Below are 20,943 nucleotides of genomic sequence, written 5' to 3'. Positions count from 1 at the left end.
GCCGAATTTATGTTCGAGGAAAGATTTCAACGTATTCTGGAAGATATAACTATATTAAATAGGAATCTCACAAAAGACACTATAGAACGAAGGAAAAATAAGCTAATCACAGATAAATGGGTGGAAAAACTCAGGACTATCACGGAACAGTTTAGGACGGTGCATAAAATATACAAAGGTGACAGCTGTAAGGCAGCAGAAGACAAATTCATTGCAGATATTATTGCAAAAATTGGAGAAAAGATCGGAAAAGTCCAAACAGAACTACGGAAAAGACAAGTTGAACATAACAACGACAAGATGGGAGAGAAATTCGAACTGAAAACAGCAGGGAACCTGATCCCTCACATAGGAAACACCGAAGAATCAATTAGAGCATTCATAGACGCAATTGAACTGTACGATGAATTTTTAGATGATGAAGGGAAACCGCAACTAACAAAGTACCTGTTGAAGGTGAAACTAACGCAAGCAGCAAAATTACGACTGAAGACCACTTACAACTCAAACGCGGCACTAATAACCGATATTAAAGAAAAGTTTCTAGTAAAACAATCTATCCCTGTTCTGTCAGCGGAGATCAACTCAGCGAAACAAGAGAATAGGTCAATAGAAAAATTTGGAAGAAGTTTAGAGGAGCTCATGGCTAAATTAACAATAGCACAAGCAGAGGGAAACAGAGATGCAGAAGAAGTGCTGGCCAAAGTAAACGAAAAAATTGCAATAAGCGTGTTTACTAACGGTTTAAAAAATGACAAGATAAAGACAATTTTGAAAGCCAAGAACTTTAGCACTTTAGCGGAAGCGATAACAAGCGCAAAGAACGAAGAATCGCTAACTCGAACGGAAACTGCAGGAATGTACCACATGAATAAAACATATAGAGGCGGAAGAAGAAATACAACAAACGGATACAAAAATAGTTTTGACAGGAGAAAAGAAGGTAACAAGACATATAATAATAGAAATACAAATGGAAACGAAGTAAGACAATATCATAACAGAGGTAGGTCTCAAAGAAACAGAGGAGCAGGACATGGTCATCGAGGGAGAAATAATAATTGGTCGCAAGGTAGAAACCCCAGCAACAGAAATTCACCAGGAGCATATTTCGCAACAGAGGAGCAGCCCCGCCAAGAGCAACCACACACAAGCACAATACAAGAAGTAGATTTTTTTCGTGGCCCATCAAATGGAGGCAGATAATTCCACAGCAAGTGGATTAAATTATATTAATGTTTATTACAGAGGAAAACGCAAAAAACTATTAATTGACAATGGCGCAACAGTCAGCGTTTTATTTGAAGAATGTTTAGATAAAAACTACACCGACATAAACAAAACCCGACGTATTAGCTTGCGAGGTGTTACCGGAAAAACTATATATACAAGGGGAACCTTATTGTGTGACCTTGAAATATTAGATAACTCAGAGAAGATAACGTTGACACAGGAATTTGCAGTTATGAAGAGTTTCACAAATAAAGTCGATGGGGTTATTGGTAGCGATTTTTTATACCAATATTTTGCTACAATAGATTACGAATCCTTAAAATTATCGTTACATGTAGAAGGAATGAGAAGAGATTTTAAAATGCTATCTATGGGAGAAATTTATACGATAATAATACCTAGGAGATGTGAAAAATTATTTTTTTTCGAGATCGGGACACACTACGGAGATTTTGTAACTATACCACAGGAGATAGCGGAAGGAATTTTCTCGGCAGGAACAGTCTCAAAACCAGTCGACGGAAAAATACCAATAAGGATATTAAATATCAATGATAGAGAAATAATTGTTAAGAATTTTAGACCGAAGGTCGAAAGATTAGACAAGTTCGACGTTTTCCACATGGGAGAATCAAAACAATCGGTGAGTCGTGCCGAAAGACTTTTGAATATAATAAACACAAAAAATTTATCGCTAGAGGAAAAAAGAGCAATAGAAAAAAATATGTGTAAAATATTCCGATGTGTTTTTCTTAGAAAACGATCCATGCACAACGACGGACGTATACAAAGCAAAAATAAAATTGCAAAAAGGAGTATCACCTGCTTATACAAAACCGTATAGATTACCACACGGACAAAAAACGGAAATAAATAGACAAGTAGACAAAATGTTAAAAGACGGGATTATTGAAAATGCAATATCAGAATTCTCATCTCCACTACTTATAGTGCCAAAGAAAAACGATGAAAATGGAAACAAGAAATGGAGAGTTGTGATAGATTACAGACAACTAAACAACAAAATTGAGAATGACAGATTTCCATTACCATGCATAGAAGAAATCCTAGACGCTTTATCAGGAGCAACATATTTTTCACATTTAGATTTATACCAAGGATATTACCAAATAGAACTCGATTCTAAGTCCAGACCGTACACAGCATTCGCAACCGATAGAGGTCAATATCAAATGACACGACTTCCGATGGGGTTAAAGACAAGCCCAGGATGTTTCTCACGAGCCATGACTATGGCAATGTCAGGTTTAAATTATGAAAACATGTTTATATATCTTGATGATTTGATAGTCTTTGGCAACAGTCTACAACAGCATAATCAGAATTTAGTGAAGGTATTAGAGAGACTAAGGAAAGTAAATCTGAAATTAAATCCAATTAAATGCGAGTTTATGAAAAAAGAACTATTATATTTAGGACACAAGATTTCGAATAAAGGTGTAGCACCAGATCCGGAAAAGATCACCGCATTGGAACAATATCCAATACCACAAAATGCAAAAGAAGCAAAAAGATTCGTAGCCTTTGCAAATTATTACAGAAAACATATCAATCATTTTGCAGAAATAGCCGCACCTCTAAATAGACTATCAAGGAAAAATGTAAAATTTGAGTGGACAACAGAATGCCAAAAAGCTTTTGAAAGCCTCAAGACGTCATTATCAAACCCCCCCGTAATGGAATTCCCAGATTTATCGGAGGAGAACACGTTTATTCTACGGACAGATGCATCTGGCATCGCACTAGGAGCAACTTTGTCAAACGGGAATGACAAACCGGTAGCATATGCCAGTAGAACACTTAATAAAGCGGAAATGAATTATCCTACGATAGAAAAAGAATTACTGGCAATAGTATGGAGCATTGCTAAATGGAGACATTACCTTCTACAGAAAGAATTTATTATTTTGACAGACCACCGACCATTGGTGTACCTATTTGGTATGACAAACCCTTCCAGCAGATTAACCAAATTTAGATTGAAGTTAGAAGAATACGACTTTACAATTAAATACGTGAAAGGAGCTGAAAATGTAACAGCTGACGCCTTATCACGAATAGAAGTTACATCAGAAGAACTAAAGCAACTAAATAAGGACTCAGAGAAAAGTATATTAGTGATGACGAGAGCACAAACGAAAAAGCAGGAGGAAATCACCGATTCGAAGAACGAATGGACTGATCAACCAGACGTAGTCGAATTGTTGAAATTCCCGAAAAGTGCGGTAGAGGTAAAACTGATAGACAAGGACGATTGCAAAACAATGAAGCTAGATTCGGCTGAAGAAAATACAAATAGTAGTATATTGTACAATGAAGAAGACGATATTATTTATCTGATTCGAGATTTTCGATCAACGTCTGCACTACGAGCGTCGTTGAGAAACTCGACATATCAAGAACCTCGATCAACGTCTGCGCTACGAGCATCGTTGAGAGCCTTGATTCAAATGTGCGCACAAAAGAATATAAAGGAACTAGTACTAGTAAAGAATAATAAGAATCAGCCAATTATTGAAGAGATAAGAAAGGATCCTAAAATATTTAAAGAAAGAGATATCAAAATATGTATAGTACAAGACAAACAGAATATAGCAGATGAAAAATTAAGAAGAATTATAATTAATGATTTTCACATGTTACCAACAGGAGGGCATGCCGGAATAAATAGAATGTACAAAAATATAAGGAAATATTATTTTTGGAATAGTTTACGAAAAGATATCGAGGAATTTGTGAAGAGATGCGACGATTGTCAAAGACATAAGCATTCTATCATAACCAAACAACCTCTAACTATCACATCGACTGCCACCTGCGCATTCGACACAATATTTATAGATCTAGTAGGACCATTTGAGATGGATGACAGTGGGAATAGATATATATTGACACTGCAATGTGAGCTAAGTAAATACATAGAAGGATATGTAATAAAGAACAAAGAAGCCGAAACAGTAGCCAAGGCATTGGTAGAAAATTTTATTCTGAGGTATGGAGTACCCAGAAAAATAGTCACAGACCAAGGCTCAGAGTTTATGGCAAGAACATTTAAGGAAACATGCTCATTATTGCAAATAGAGAAACTAAACTCAACAGCATATCACCACGAAACAATAGGAGCTTTAGAAAATACTCACAAACATTTAAATGCGTACCTTAGGATACAACTATCAAAATTCCCTACAAATTGGAGTACATGGGTGCAATATTTCTGTTTTTCGTATAACATTTCAGTACACTCAGCAACGGGTTATACTCCGTTCGAATTAGTGTTCGGAAAAATATGTAGACTGCCGACAAATGTTCAAAACGAAATAGAACCCCTGTATAATTTTGACGACTATCCCATGGAACTGAAATACAGACTACAAGTAGCCGCAAAGGAGGCCAGAGAAACACTAACACATACAAAACACAGCAAAAAAAAAATATATGATGCCAAAACGAGTAAAATAACTTATAAACCAGGAGATAAGGTATTAATAAAAAAGGAGCCAAACACAAAACTTAACTGTTTGTTTTCGGGTCCATATACCGTAATTAAAGATGAAACGCCTAACGTAATTATTGAGAAAAAGGGTAAACAAGTAGTCATACATAAGAATAACGTTAAGCTGTATAATATATAAAAAGAATAAGTACTGAAAAGTGTTATAGTGTAAAAGTGTAATAATAGTCCACCATAAGACTTTTACTAGTACTTAAGGTTCAGTGTAAATATTTATATATCTCATTTTTTTTTCTTTTCTCATTTTCTTTAATATGTTTGTTTAATTTTCTTATAAAGGAGAGACGTCAGTCAGCATAAATAATATAAAATAGAGATGAAAGGAAATTGTTACTGAAATTCCCTTTCATCTTTTCCCCGCCCAGAGAGATGTGATGGTACACGACAACCCTCACGGAATTTTCCTAATTTATTTGTTATAAGAATAAGGTCAATATTATAGTTGCAATTTGTATAATTTATTACGATAGTAGCAAAGTTCAAAGTATTCAACTCATTCGCAAGACTGCAAACACAGCACACGTCATTATTGAAATACGTATAGCATAACCATATATGGTAATACATATGGGCATTGTTTTTAATATAATAAGATATAAGTGGGAAGGTCGAGTACCTGAGACATTCATTGTTGTATCAGGGTGTTCGCTGAACTCTGCTGGCACGTGGTCAGGGGATATAGTTACCGAGATATGGGTCACCTTGACCTATCCTAACTATAATGTCGGTCGACGTAGTTGTAACTGTACCTTTAACCTTGTAAGAATAAAGATATGTAGAAAGTTTAAGTTTGTTTGTTCGGGAGTGTCTTCGTCCAGCAACCCCCAACATCACAGAACTACAGAATACCCTAGATGAGATACGAGAAAAATGTGAAAGAATAGTGTTAATGGGAGATTGGAATGCAAGGATAGGAAAAGATGAAAACAAAGGACTTGGGTGCATGGGAAGACATGGTGAAGAGATCCTAAACAGAAATGGAATTAAAATGATCAGATTCTGCCAGACAAACGACCTATTAATAGGAAACTCGTTTACACAGCAATTACTACCAGATAAATATACATTTGTAGCAGAAGGCAGAGATGCAAAAAGCATAATAGATTACGTAGTCTACACTCAAGAAATGAAACAAAATATAAAACAAGTCTGGACAGAACAGAGAGCAGAGATCGGAACTGATCACAGACTGGTAATGGCAGAGATGACATGGCGAAAACCGGTACAACAAGAACAGATAGAATACAGCAGAATAGCAATAAAAAAGCTAAAAGATGAACAAAAGAAAAGGAGATACCAAGAAGAAACTGATAAGGAGTTCAAAATGGAGGAGAGAAAGAAAATAGAAATGGATATGGAGGAAAAATGGAAAATATTTAAAGAAGTAATAATAAATAAGGCAGAAGAGATATGCGGCAATCTAACAGTCGGAAAATTAAAGAAAAAGACCGAATGGTGGAATGCAGATATACAGGAAGGAGTGAGGAAAAAGAAAAAGGCATGGAAAAAATACAATCGCACAAGAGAGGATCAAGATAAAAAAGAATACCAAAAACACAGAAACATAGTGAAAGAACTAATAAGAAAGGGAAAAAAAGAGAGTTGGAAGAAGTTTGGTGAATCCCTAAACCAAAATTACAGAGACAACAACAGATGCTTCTGGAATAAAGTAAGGAGTCTAAGAGGAAAGAAAAAAAAAAGAACTCAGAGGTGTAAAAGACAAACACAACAAACTAAAGACAAATACAACAGAAATACTAGAGGTGTGGAGAGAATATTATGAAGAGAAATATATGGGCGAGGAAAGTGAAGAAATAGAGACAGAGGGAACCATAGAACAGACAGCAGAGGACGAAAACCAAATGGAAGAAATAAGTACAGAAGAATTGGAAGAAGCGATAAGTAGAATAAAAATAGGAAAAGCGAGCGGAGCAGATAAAATTGATCCCGAAATGATAAAATGGATAGGGAAAGAAGGAAAGAAGTGGTTGCTGGAAATAATGAGAGAAGCATGGAGAACAAACAAAATGCCGAAAGAGTGGGAAGAAAACTTACTGATCCCAATTTACAAGAAAGGAGAAGAATACAACTGTGGAAACTATAGAGATATATGCCTCTCATCAGCAGTGTTCAAGCTATATACGAGAATAATAGAAAGAAGATTAAGAACAGAGGTAGAAGAAAAACTTGAAGACGAACAAACAGCATTCAGAGCCCAAAGACAAACAGTTGACAACATAAGCATACTACGAAATATAATAGAAAAAAATAATGATCGGGGAACAAACATATATATAACCTTCATAGACCTTAAAGCAGCGTTCGACTCAGTAGACCGGAAAGTATTGTGGAATACTATGGAGGAGCTAGGAATACCGAGGAAACTATTAGAGATAATTAAAAGTACTTACAGTAGAGTGATGGGAAAAGTACAAATGGGAGGTAGCAGATCATTAGAATTTAGGATGAACAAGGGAATAAAACAGGGAGACAGCCTAAGCCCACTCCTATTCGTCATAATTATGGATCAATTATTTAAAAATGTGAAAATAAGGACTAATCAATTAAAAACAATAATAGGCTACACACACCTAACACCAGTTATGATAGAAGGATTACTGTATGCGGACGACGTCGTTCTCATAGCAGACAACCCGAGAAAGATGCAACGACTAATTGATGTATGGACTGAGGAAATAGAGAACATGAAATTAGAAATAAACATCAGCAAATGCAAGACGATGAAAATAGGTCAGCAGGAGCAGGAGATTGGAGGTGAAACACGAGTGTTCTGTAGAGGACAAGAATTGGAGAGGGTGACGGCCTACGAGTACCTGGGAACGATAATATCAAATGACGGAAAGCTAGACCTAGAAATTGCAAATAGGACAAAGAAAGCTACGAAAATATACTATGCGATTAATAATACGATACTGGGAAAACGGGAAATCAGCCAGGAAACAAAAATACATGTATATAATACAATCACAGTACCAACTCTTCTATATGCAAGCGAGACATGGGTCACAAATATGAGACATGAAAGTACCATAAATGCAGCAGAAATGAAGCATCTGAGAAAAATAGCTGGAAAGACGAAGATGGACAGGGAAAGGAACGAAAACATCAGAAACGTGCTAAGCCAGGAACCAATAGAAAAAAAAATTGAAAAAAGAAAACTGAATTGGTTTGGACATATAACTAGGATGAACGAGAACAGACTAGTAAAGAAGGTGACAGATGCCAAAAGACAGGGGAAAAGAAGAAGGGGCAGACCTAGAAAGGGGTGGATGGAGCAAATCGAGGAAATCGGGACAAAGAGAGGGAAAACAGTGCAACAGATGAAGGAAATGGCAGGAGACCGGAAGGCGTGGAAGAAATGGGTAAAAGATGGATAGGTGATACCAAAGTCCGACGCTCTTATAGGGCATAAGGACAACGAGAAGAAGAAGAAGATAATATAACTTCAATCTTACTTTTTCTTCTTTTATTCTTTTTTTTGGGCTATGGCCTTGACAATTATCCAGTAACCAGGACTAATATAATTGGCCAATATAATTAAAAGCGCTAAAAATGTTACTGAGCTATGAAACCAGGTGTCGCTCTTCCGAACTTGCACGGTCCCAATAGTTTTTTTACGTTATTGAACAAATACATTGTAGTTAAACGTTTTTCTCAAATCTTGTATTACGTAATTTTCAGATTTTTCATGACTGGCCTCCTACCTGTAGGCTTCGAATTGGCAGCAGAACTTACCTACCCAGCTCCAGAAGGTACATCGGCAGGTCTCCTGAACTGCGCGTGCAATCTCTTTGGAATCGCATTTACCAACATTTACTCCATCATCTTAAACCACGTTGGTGATCAATGGGCGAATATATCAACCAGTATAGCTTTAGTCCTAGGGACAATTCTGATAGCCTGTACTAGATCGGACTTAAGGAGGCAGGCAGCACACTCTGAAAAGAATGGTAGTTAAGTTTTTGATCTTTTATTTACTAATCATGTGTTGTGAAGTAAGTATTTATTTAACCACGATTTTAATAGTTTGCAAATGAGGACAACACCAACAAGAAATATTTGGAAAGTATTTCCGGATATAAGTAAGGTTTTGCTTTTAATTATTTTGATTAACCATAAAGACTCTTCCACCTGTGAAGGATTTAAACTTTTTTATAACTTGATGAAAATAGGGATATTAGGTTTAAGTTTTCATGACAATACAAAACAAAATTGCACATATTAGATATGATATGCTAATTTTAATACTTGATGGCTGCTTAATTGGTTTTTCCAAAAAATGTTTATAATTAAGAAGTTATAATTAAAATATAATGCTCCTAAAATGTAAATAATTTACAGTGTAAAATGTTAAACAATTCTTAGGATATATACCCTATTCCACGAACATACGACTGTTGTGGATTATCTCGACAACGAATATTTGACTGTGCAAATTATGAAGAACGAAAGTAAATTGCAGAATACATTGTTGTTTATTGGAACAATTATTATAGCCATTTACTTTCGCACTTCTTATGTTGCACAATAAAACATTCGTTGTCGCGATAATCCAAGACAGTCGTATATTCGTGGAATAGCCCATAGTAACTATTATTCTTCAGTTAAAGCAAATATGTTTTATGCTATGATATACTATTCGCTTTTTAAACGTTCTCTCAGTTTACCCGACATTATTTTGATGTAATCCTTTACAGTTTAATTTTGCTTTGAGAAAAAAAATATTTTGAAAATGTGCTATATAACTTCATTGTGCTATAACTTTCAAGTTTAAGTTTATAACTTCTCATTCAATGATTCATCTGGTTTAATTTAAATGTCGAAAATCTAATACGTTTGCTTTTTTTGCATGCGTTTTTGCAGCCGGTGCCAGTCAATAAAAATGATAATCATAAAGTGTATATTATATACTAAATTTAAATTCAAGATGCAGTAGAAATAAACAAACCAAGACACGTTAAATGCTACTAGGAGCACTCCCGCATCATAATTTACAATGTATAAACTTTGGAAATCATGGCTTGGGATTAATAATGTATATACATTGTAAATTATGATTCCGGATGTGCTCCTAGTAGCATTTAACGTGTCTTTATTAATTTCTACTTTTATAGTTTGTTTATTTCTACTGCATCTTGATTTTAAATTTAGTATAGTACGTAACAAATAATTTTAGAAAACCTTAATCTTAAGCTTATTACAAAGACATTTGAATTTTAATGATGTGGTTGCGTTTTCCTCCCAGGTAGAAATTAATAAATTTTAATCTATTGTACTTTTAATTATTATATCTGCTGTTCAGTATGTTCATCTCTGAAAATTTAACCATACTACTCAAATACAAATGACTATGTAATAGGATTAAGATACCGTTTTCTAAAATATTTTGAAACGTACTATAGGCAAATGCATATTTTTAACTTCTCTGGAAATATTTTTTTATTAAACAATAGAGTTTAAAAATTAACGTAGGTATTATTTGCAATATTAGCTTCTCATTCATAGTTTAAAGAAATAATATCGACGGCTGAAAGGCAAAAATGACAAGCGACATTTGGCTAACTTTACACTAGAGCGGTTTAAAGTTTGAAATTTTGAAAAAAATTTCATAAAACATGATTTATTGGTTTTATTGTCATTTTCAACGAACTTTAAATGCAGTTTAGATACTTTATAAACTACCCTTTGAAGACTATGTATTTTTTTATTAAAAGTTTATGAAATAGTGTCGGTTAGTAATATTTTCTGCTAAATCGCAACAAAGAAAAAGTTACCAACCGACTATTTTTTTTACCTTCAACTGGAAAAAATACTGAAGGTGACTGCTTTTTATCATCGGAACTGGTAAAATTGATTAAACCCGATAAATTTTTGACTGTATTTTAAGAAACATAACCTATCCGAAAACCATTCATGTTTTGTAACAGGTAAAATGGTTGAACTAGAAAACAAAAAAATATAATATACAGTAATTATCATATTAATAACTGGCCTTACTTTAAATCGTCTCTTCTTTATTAAAACGACATGCATGATCAGTGAAATATATAAATTTCTTATTTGCAGTATATACTGATTTCTTGGTATGTACTGCTACACTACTTACCTAAAGTAAATCTTTGGTAGATGCCCCTGCGCTTGCCAAAGCTAGGTTTAGGATATTATGTATTCGTTTTCTACTATCTATTATATTAATAAAACAATAAGATTACGTTGATCCAAAAATGAGTTGTAAGTATTACCCAATAGTAAAAAATATAGATTTTGACCATTCCACAATTCGGAGCACACTGACCGATATTCTGTTATTAACTGCAAATCAAGCTATGATTTGGAGTCGTTCTAAACGGCGGAACAGGCTAAGTGCAATAATGATAACCTTCCTTTTAAAATGTCTTTTTTAAAGAAATATATTATATCTAAACAACAAAAACATTAAAAAACGGCAGGTAAATTATTACCAAGCGACAAATTCCACCTATTTTAGGTAGACAGAAAGAACGATTTGTCTTGTTTAAGAAAGTTACATGTAGATATAATTAACTAAACAAAAAATGGTATTTAATTAATGTACGAAAAAAAGTAATACATGATAAAAAAAATATTTTTGGATAGGGTAAAATTTCTTAAGCATTTTAAAAACTCTAGACATTGTTTGTAAAAAATCACTAAGCGCTCAAACATTTAAAATACAATCTAACAAAAACTTACTAACTGTAAAGGATTAAAATGGAATAGGTACCAAATGAAAGTTGTTCTTAAATTTACAAAATTCTAGACGCTTGGTCGCCGAAAATTGTTAAAAATGTTAATTATTTTAAATTACCAAGCGACAAAAAATTCATCTTAGCCACATGAGGATACAACCAATCGGCGCAGAAAAATGTTCTGATTTCAGTGTGATATATATATATTCTGATTGCGGTTCTGTCCGCTGCAAGTGTCAGAGAAAAGAGAAAGTTCAGTAATATCTGTGGAGAGTTTATCGATATACCTTGATAGACAAGTGCCGATTTCCAGGCTTTCTCTTTTTCCATTTAGCTCGGTCCATGAAAAGCAGTATGAGTTGTTGGGTATTGCCAACTCATACACCGTTACCTAAGTTGTAAGTACAAATCTTACGGCTGTAATACATCGGACTTACATCGCTACTTGGAATCTGTAATACGCATTGCAGAGCTAAAGTGCAGCACATAAAGTTACTCTCTCTATGGGCTCTTTCTTTATCTTCCATTTTGGCACTGTAACAATCGTTCTTTCGCATAATGTGACTTTCGTAATTCTCTTCCAATTGCTTCTTTTTCTCCAAATCAGCTGTCTTATATTTGGCACATATCTGACATTGATCTTTTTTAGGTGTGACAAAAGACATATTATAATTGTTGCAGAATACTCTTCTATAAGTTATTTGGGAAACCGGCGTTAGATTCTCATTTTCGCACATCTCTTTATACAAGCTGTACATTTTTGCAACACTCAATTTGCAGTCAAGGTACTGCCTCTTCGTAGATTGTCTAGTATAGTGGGATTCCATAGTAGGGAAGCTTTCAATGTGTTTTTTAACGACTTCTAAATCAGAATCAGCTGTTTTATTATGAGGTACATTTTTACCCCTTTTTTCATTGCCAACAAATAAACCTCCTTCTCCTTTAAACCTGAAGGCATGTTCAACAACGTTTTTGCATACACAAAGTGTTTTTATAAAAAAGTCTCTACAGACTCTTATTCTATTATTGTCAAGTTCAAGAAAATATTTTTTAGAATCTGCTCGTTGTTTCTTAACACTTCCTGCGTTTGCTCTTCTACGTTCAGGAACATGGCTTTCAACTTTACTTAATATGAAATCTTTTCGACGGTTAAAATCAGTCGACGAGTAATTTGCACAGATCACGCTTCTCGCATCTTGAGAGAATTTGTCTGTACATCTGAAGCGGCATTTACTGCAATCAATCGATTTAGGTGCCTTGGATTCAAGTTTTTGACGTTTTTTTAAGTTCTTCTTCCATTTGCTGGGGTCACATTTTTTCCAGCGTGTAATTGATTGTGTAACATCTTTCGGCAAAGTACTATTTAGGTTAAGGTTATCCTCTGAACTACCTAAAATTAAAATTATTCTGTAAAATAACAAGAAAGACCTTAAATTTGCAAACGAAAACAAATCTCTATTTACTCAAAATTTACTAAAAAATACTATACTACAAACAGACACTTACAAATATCTGGGACACGAGATCAGGATAAGCAGAGACAATCAAACACATGAAATATAGAGGCCAATAGGCTTGACTTGTGCACCATTTGGCAAGCTAAGCCATATTCTAAAAAGTTCAATTCCCATGTGTCTCAAGCGAAAGGTTTATAACCAATGTGTTTTGCCCATACAAACTTATGGAGCAGAGACTTTAACACTGACGCAATCGAGCCATGGAACTAAAAAAATGAAAAAAACTGACTTGCTTCCAATGAGCTGTCTGATTCAGGCACATAATCTTTGTCTTTTATGGAGCAATCAGAATCATCTAAAATCATTGCCAGATCATTAATTTCTCTTTCTTTGTCGAGGTCTAAATCAGCGAAACCAGATTCTGTCGTAATACTCGAGTTATTTAAACCTATTTGTATTCCAAATGGAGATTATTCGACAGTTTCTCTCTTTTTTTGATTGTAACGAATTATTGTCGATAACATCAGTGTCTAAATTAGCACACAAGTTGCCATCTACCACCATTCCATCGTCTAATAAAAAAACGTAAATACCGATATTAAAATAAAAACCTGATATTATTATCAACACTTACCATTAAGTAATTCGGCTTCTAATGCCATGCTTAATATACGAGAACAACGGGAAGACATTTTTAACTAATAAAACTTTTTCACAAATTAATAAAAAAATTCACCAACTGTAACACAAAATAAATCTATCTATGTTTAAAATGTTTAAAATTGAAGACACATGGGCGCCGACAAGTCCAGACAAATACCTACCGAATTATCTACGTGCAATATCGTATTACGCTGAGACCTAAAGACAGTTATCATGAAATATACCGAAATAGTACAGTGAAAATAACCTAATTGCACTTGTCTGGTTTTGGCAGAACTAGAATATTGTAAATGATAAAATATTATTTTATTTTAACAGACAACTGCACATATCTGTTTTTGGCTGAATAAAAGTGTCATCATTGGAGTTAGTTGTTTTGAGACCCTTCTGTTTCTCACATTTAAAATCTGTCTGGACGTGTCTGGTTTCATCAGTACATTCTTTGATAATTATTAAGTACAAAGGCGTACTTAACTCAGAATTGACAAAAAGTGGAGTTAGTTGGTTTTGGCAGTAAGCCGACGATATATAAGTCAATATCGCCCAAATTTGCGTTTGGTAACTTTTGCCTTTCAACCGTCGATATATCCTCAATATAAAAGAAAATAATATTAAAAACTAGTTGGTATACCTAGTGTTTTGTATTGTTGTGATTATCATACGTAAAGTTCAAGCTAGACAATAAAATGTGGAACAACATCTTATAATAGTTACAGAGGTTTATTATTTCACTATCGTTTTGTTTCTTCGGGGTTTTATTATTAAAGAGTGAGAGTGTTGGTAATAAAATATTTATATCATCCAAAGATTATTACATTTAAAATATGTTTTAAATTATTTTACAATAAGCGTTGTAGTTTATAGGACATGTAAATGTTGTTTTTAGCATTTAATTTATTTAGGATTAATATACCTACATATTTTTAATAACATAATTAACACATAACCATACCCTTACTAGTCAACGTCATTTTTGTTACCAAATCGTGTGACTACTATTTGTGAATATTGTATATTTAATGTTTTCCATGTCAAGAATTTTTTTAACGTTATCATTTATTATTTTAACATAAAGTGAAAAATGTTATTTAGAGGTATTTTTTGAACACGTTTATAATGTCAAATTAACAGATGATAAGTTCATGGACAATAATTCATCGAAGAAATATTTTGTAAGTGTACAATTCGTCGAAAAGTATATCGTTTTCGTAGTAGGTCTATCGTAACTGGGTACTGAGTAAATGCTACGTCTCCTCTGTCCTGTTCTTTCTATGGTGTTGAATCATGGACTTTGAACGAAGATATGTGCAGAAAATTGGAAGCTGATTGGAAAATTTTGGTGTGTCTATAAATGATAATACTTAAAATTCCGTGGATTGACCGGGTCACAAATGAGGAGGTCCTCGGAAGAATGAAGAAGAACCGAGAGATACTGATCACCATTAAATCTCGAAAGTTACAATACTTCGGACACATTATGCGAAATGAATCCAGGTACAAACTCCTACAAGCCATCCTGTAAGGAAAAATATTTAAAAAGCGAGGTCCCGGAAGAAGAAGAATATCCTGTTTAAAAAACCTCAGAACCTGGTTCAATACAATATCTATGCAGCATTTCCGTGCTGCTACAGAAAATATATATTTATATATTGTCATGAGGATCGCCAACATTCGTCACGGATAGACACATCAAGAAAAATATATAGTAACTGCAATTTTTGCACTTGTATTGCACGAGTGCTAAGTGTAAGGCAGGAGTTCACTGGCCAACTGAGCTTTGAACCAGCAGAGATCCTAAAAGCACCAATAAGAAAACCTTTGGCCTTTATTGAGAGTTCACGGAAAAAAACAAGGTATGGTACAAAGGCCTTACGATCAAGTGCCAGAGACTAACGAATCTCGCCTGATTTAAAAAGAAGAATAAAACTAAATGGACGATGTTCAGAAGCGTACCGTTAGTATGCTTCATAGCATACGGACTCAGACGTTACGATTAAACGTAACGATGACAAGTGGAGAATTTGTCACTACTAAGCCAAAACTTTTAAAACACTCATTCATGTGGGCATCTACTTATAAATTATACTCATAAAAGTAACTAAAATAAAGGATCCTAAAAGTATATAAGTGCGACTAGAGAAAAATGCAGCACTATCTAATACAAACATAGTATACAAACATACAATTGGGATATGTACCGATAGAAAGGGTTGACAAATACAAATCGGTACTTAGAAACGGCCACGCGCCAACTCATAACTTTTAATGACAAAAATTTTCAAATCAAAATGTTCACCGGCCAATTCGTAACTTTTCTATTACCTGACTTGCCAAGTCGAAACTTTCTTCAGGTGAATTCGAAACCATCGATTAAATCTAATACCTTAAGGGCCGGTTGTTCGAACGCTAATCAACATTGATCACTATCAAATATTTAATTACTGTCACAACTGTCAATGTCAACTTTGGTTGGGTTGCTGAAAACATAGTTAATTATAATTATGAGATTAGTTAGTGAATTAACATAACAATTATTAACATAATTGATTAACTAATTTCATAATTGTCATCAATAATTGTGTTTTCGGCAACCCAACCAAAGTTGACATTGACAGTTGTGTACAGTAATTAAGTATTTGATAGTGATCAATGTTGATTAGCGTTCGAACAACCGGCCCTAAGGGCCGGTTGTTCGAACGCTAATCAACAATGATCACTATCAAATATTTAATTACTGTCACCAACTGTCAATGTTAACTTTGGTTGGGTTGCTGAAAACATAATTGATTATAATTATGAGATTAGTTAATCAATTAACATAACAATAATTATTAACATAATTGATAAACTAATTTCATAATCGTAATCAATAATTATGTTTTCAGCAACCCAATCAAAGTTGACATTGACAGTTGTGACAGTAATTAACTATTTGATAATGATCATTTTTGATTAGCGTTCGAACAACCGGCCCTTAATCTAAACCGAATGTTTCTTGGTTTGCTTAAAAACATTATATTTGTATTATATTATGTACCTAAAAAATAGCAAAAATTGAAATATCTTAATAAAATAATTGAAACAATATTATAGTGTTTCATTAACACGTGTTATAAATATTATTTCCATCAAGTATAGCTCTACACGAGCTTGGTTTTTATCAAGTAATTGTAAATTCAATATTTAGATGTTTAGCAATGATAAATTATTTAAATACATCTGATAATTTAAAACCAAAGAGATTTTCCATATGTTTAGTTCAAGTCTAAAAGATTATACCTTTATTTAGTTACGAATTCACCGGTAGTTACCGAAAAATAACCTGAGGGCCAGAGTTACCAATTGGCCTGTAATTAGGATGGGGGATTAAAATAGTTACGAATTCACCGGGACCCTTAGAAACCTGGATTTCAGAAGATAATTATCAAACAACAGAAATAAGGGCCAGGATAGAAATAGCAAGAAAAGCGTTTGTAATAATGAAAACAATTATCTGCAACAAAGACCTTAGATTAGAACTGAAAGTAAGATTTTTGAGATGTTATGTGATTTCGATACTGCAATGTGGACTTGAAAGCTAGACACTGAAGCAAGAACACATAAATAAGCTACAGTGATTTGAAATGTGATGTTACAGAAAAATGCTTAGAATAGCATGGACACAAAAGAAATCGAACACGGAAGTATTGCAAGAAATGAGTAAAGAATACGAAATAATAAACCCAATAAAAATAAGAAAGTTACACTATCTGGGGCACGTAATGAGGAGACAGCGATATGAAATGCTAAGACTGATAATACAGGGAAAGATAAGATGAGGAAGGAGTATAGGAAGAAGGAGGGCCTGGTCTAAATGCAGTTCTATAGAACTCTTTAGAGCAGCGGTAGATAGGCTAGATAGAGTAAAGATAGTGATGATGATATCCAACATCCGATGGGAGACGGCACTTATTAAATAAGAAGAATCTAATAACGCAAAGTCTGACGATTAGTAATTGAGAACGATGATAGTAAATATATTATTTATTAGAGACTAGAACAAATCTGTTATGAATGAATTGCATTGATCTTAACTTTTTAGTCGGTGACTTACTGTCTGTGAATCTATTTATCGGTAAATTGATTTCGAAGAGTTTTATCGATATCCTTTAATATTGTATATTATTATGCTAATATTTACTTTAATGCATTCAGTATTTATGAAATTATTAGATTCCTATAAAATCTTATTTATTTTTTGTTGAGATTAAAGATTTTTAATAAACTATCTAGGATGATCGTGCTAACTTCCAAGAATACAAAAACTGTGGAAGGACATAATTATTAGTTTTAAAAAGACTATGATCATAACTCTAGTTATTTCAAACAATTCACTCTTCCAACCAGTTATGGTTTGCATTTATACCCATACGATTTTAGCGGAATTTGTACATTGTGATGTCGTTTTCCCTTCTGTGATTTTTTTTACCTGTGATTAGGTAAGGCCCGTCACACAATTTCGTGCCACTGCACCGGTTCCCAGTATTTTTGTTCTTGATTAGTTGTATTTACGTTTGAGTTATATTTTGTTGTGTTTTTATAATAGGTACCTATCCATTAAAAACAAACATCGGGAATATAAAAAAAAGTAAACATACCACAGAAACCAGAACGAGTATCTCAAAGATAAATGCTTTTAAACTGTTTACCAGGAAATGTGTCTTTTTCTGCGACTCATACCCCGTTTTCATCCTTGTATAGATATACCTATAGTATAGTGTGCAGTATAGTTGCAGCAAGTTATAATGTTAGCCACTATGACATTTCCAAGATATTTTAATTTTCCGATTTTAATAGTATTTAAAACCTCTTTCCTCTTTTTCCATTCTTCTCAATATCCACTCTATCTATGCTCTCAAACTGTTTAACCAGGAGGCGATGCATCTTTTTCTACGCCCCCTTCTACCCCGTATTCTTACTTGTATAGTTACATATATAGTATAGTGATAGTGTAGTTGAAGCAAGTTATAACTCTAGCCCCTTATGACATGTCCAAGATATTGTGCAATTTTTCAATTTTAATAGTATGTAAAACCTCTTTCTCTTTTCGCATTCTTCACAATAGCCACATGGTCCGACATGAAAAACTAATAGAATTATTGAAAAACAGAAATATAGACAGACGAGTTTTACGAATTATTATAAATCTATATTGGAATCAAAAGGCCAATATAAAGATAGAACAACAAGAATCCAAGAGTATTGATATAAAGTGAGGGGTAAGACAGGGTTGTGTTCTGTCGCCGCTACTGTTTAACCTATACAGTGAAGCCATATTTCAGGAAGCGATAGCGGAGCTAAGTGATGGAATCTCTATAAACGGCAGAATAGTAAATAACATATAATAAGATTCGCTGATGACACCGTTATAATGGCAGACACCCTGGAATCGCTACAAGAATTGCTAAATGGAATTAACGATTATTGCATTCGATACGGACTAAAAATAAACAAGAAAAAACTAAATTTATGATTGTCTCAAAAACAGAACATGGAAATGAAAGGTTAATGATAGAGCAAACCCAAATAGAAAAAGTTAAGACATACAAATATCTGGGAACCTGGGTTGATGATAGAAATGACCAAAGCAAAGAAATTAAAGTCCGAATTGAAACTGCAAGGCAAGCATTTATAAAAATGAAGACACTGCTTACAAACAAAGACCTTCAGTTGCCTCTCAGATTGAGGGCTCTAAGATGCTACATATTTTCTATATTGCTATACGGAATGGAAGCTTGGACATTGAAGAGACAACACATAAGAAGAATAGAAGCGTTCGAAATGTGGTGTTACAGAAGAATATTGAAAATTCAGTGGGTCCAAAGGATTACCAATGTTGAAGTGCTACGACGTTTAAATAAGGAGTTAGAAATTATGAAAAGTATAAAAACTAGAAAACTGGAATATTTGGGTCACATTACCAGAGGAGAAAAATATGAGTTGCTGAGAATTATTATGCAAGGAAGGATCCAAGGAAGAAGAAGCATAGGAAGAAGACGCATCTCCTGGCTGAGGAACCTTAGGGAATGGTTTAACTGTAGTTCATTACAACTATTCAGAGCAGCAGCCAACAAAGTGACCATAGCCATTATGATATCCAACCTCCGATAGGAGAGGGAACTTTAAGAAGAAGAACAATAGCCACCTTATCTTCTCAACTTATTTGTAATACTCTTCTGTAGGTCTATAGTTTTATAATTCATCCTATAATATCGATAGATAATAAAAGAGTATGGAAAGAGCCTTGGAAAACCAAGGCGAAGGATAGGGAGGAACGGAGGGTGATTCTAGAACAGGCCAAGAACCACCAGAGATTGTAGTGCCAATGATGATGGTGATGATTAATAGAGTATATCTCATCAGTTTAGATGATTATCCAATTGTCGGGGTTCAATTGAGGTATACCTAATCTATAAGATTCGTTCCTTGTTTTGACTACAAAAAATGTTTTAGCGGATAGATATTAAAGAAATATTGTGATTTATAAATTGAAGCATAAGTATTTAAAATAAGTGATAGACATGTCCATATTTGGAATAAAGATAGCACAAATGATTTTTAGATAATATAGGGTTTACAGGTCAGTTGGATATTTACTACCTATAAAAGGAAGTTCCCCCGTTGTCTTCAATCTGGAAACCATGGAACAATTTCTGATAAGATTAGTTCTAACGCCACATCAATCCGCTATATAAGCGGAGTAGAGACATCGACAGCTTGAGCAACCAAAAAATCTATTGTTCTTTACACTTCTAACAAATTAATATATTATATACTTACACTAAAATTCCATTCTACACTCAAAGAATAACAAAAAATAAACTAACACATGCAAATAATTTCTATAGATTATCATAAACCACGAATAAAAAGAAACACTGAAGATCTCAATAAAAAATATCAAATAGGTGCTGAAAAAAAAAACGAACAATTATTGAAAATCAGGGGAAGGATAAAAATACATTTCTACCAACCACGAAAACGAATTTCATCAATACGTAAACTTCTAAATATATATAGTGTGTTGTTAGCTATCAATTCTTCTTGTTTATGTCGCATCTCTTCTAAGAAGATTGGCAATCATAAAGGAAATTCATATTGATTAACGACACTCATTATTTTACAATTAAGTTATATCGTTCACCCCTTATAGATTTCTCCAAATGTTGTAATTTTCTAATTAATTCAAAACTTGCTGCCTTTTCGCAATCCTCTTAGTAAATTGATGTGATTGCTCGTAGTTTCCCTATCTTTTGCAGAAGAATTAACCCATTATCGTTCTATATTTAAA

General features: G+C 33.7%; 1 protein-coding gene across 12 annotated transcripts in view; it reads left to right on the top strand.

Annotated features, from left to right (window-relative positions):
* LOC114336930 (uncharacterized MFS-type transporter C09D4.1) overlaps nt 1-20,943 on the top strand; it is a 467,061-nt gene that overhangs the window by 413,517 nt on the left and 32,601 nt on the right. For 9 of the 12 annotated variants that reach the window (XM_050641711.1, XM_050641713.1, XM_050641709.1 and 6 more), the window contains one exon: nt 8,468-8,736. The exons of the other annotated variants lie outside the window; for them this stretch is intronic. In XM_050641711.1, coding sequence (XP_050497668.1) covers nt 8,468-8,736 — 269 coding nt within the window. The remainder of the gene's footprint in view (nt 1-8,467; nt 8,737-20,943) is intronic. 12 annotated transcript variants of the gene reach the window in all.

This window comes from Diabrotica virgifera, chromosome 1, assembly GCF_917563875.1.
Source record: "Diabrotica virgifera virgifera chromosome 1, PGI_DIABVI_V3a".
Taxonomy (NCBI): Eukaryota; Metazoa; Arthropoda; class Insecta; order Coleoptera; family Chrysomelidae; genus Diabrotica; species Diabrotica virgifera.
This window is presented reverse-complemented; position numbering and strand designations above follow the sequence as displayed.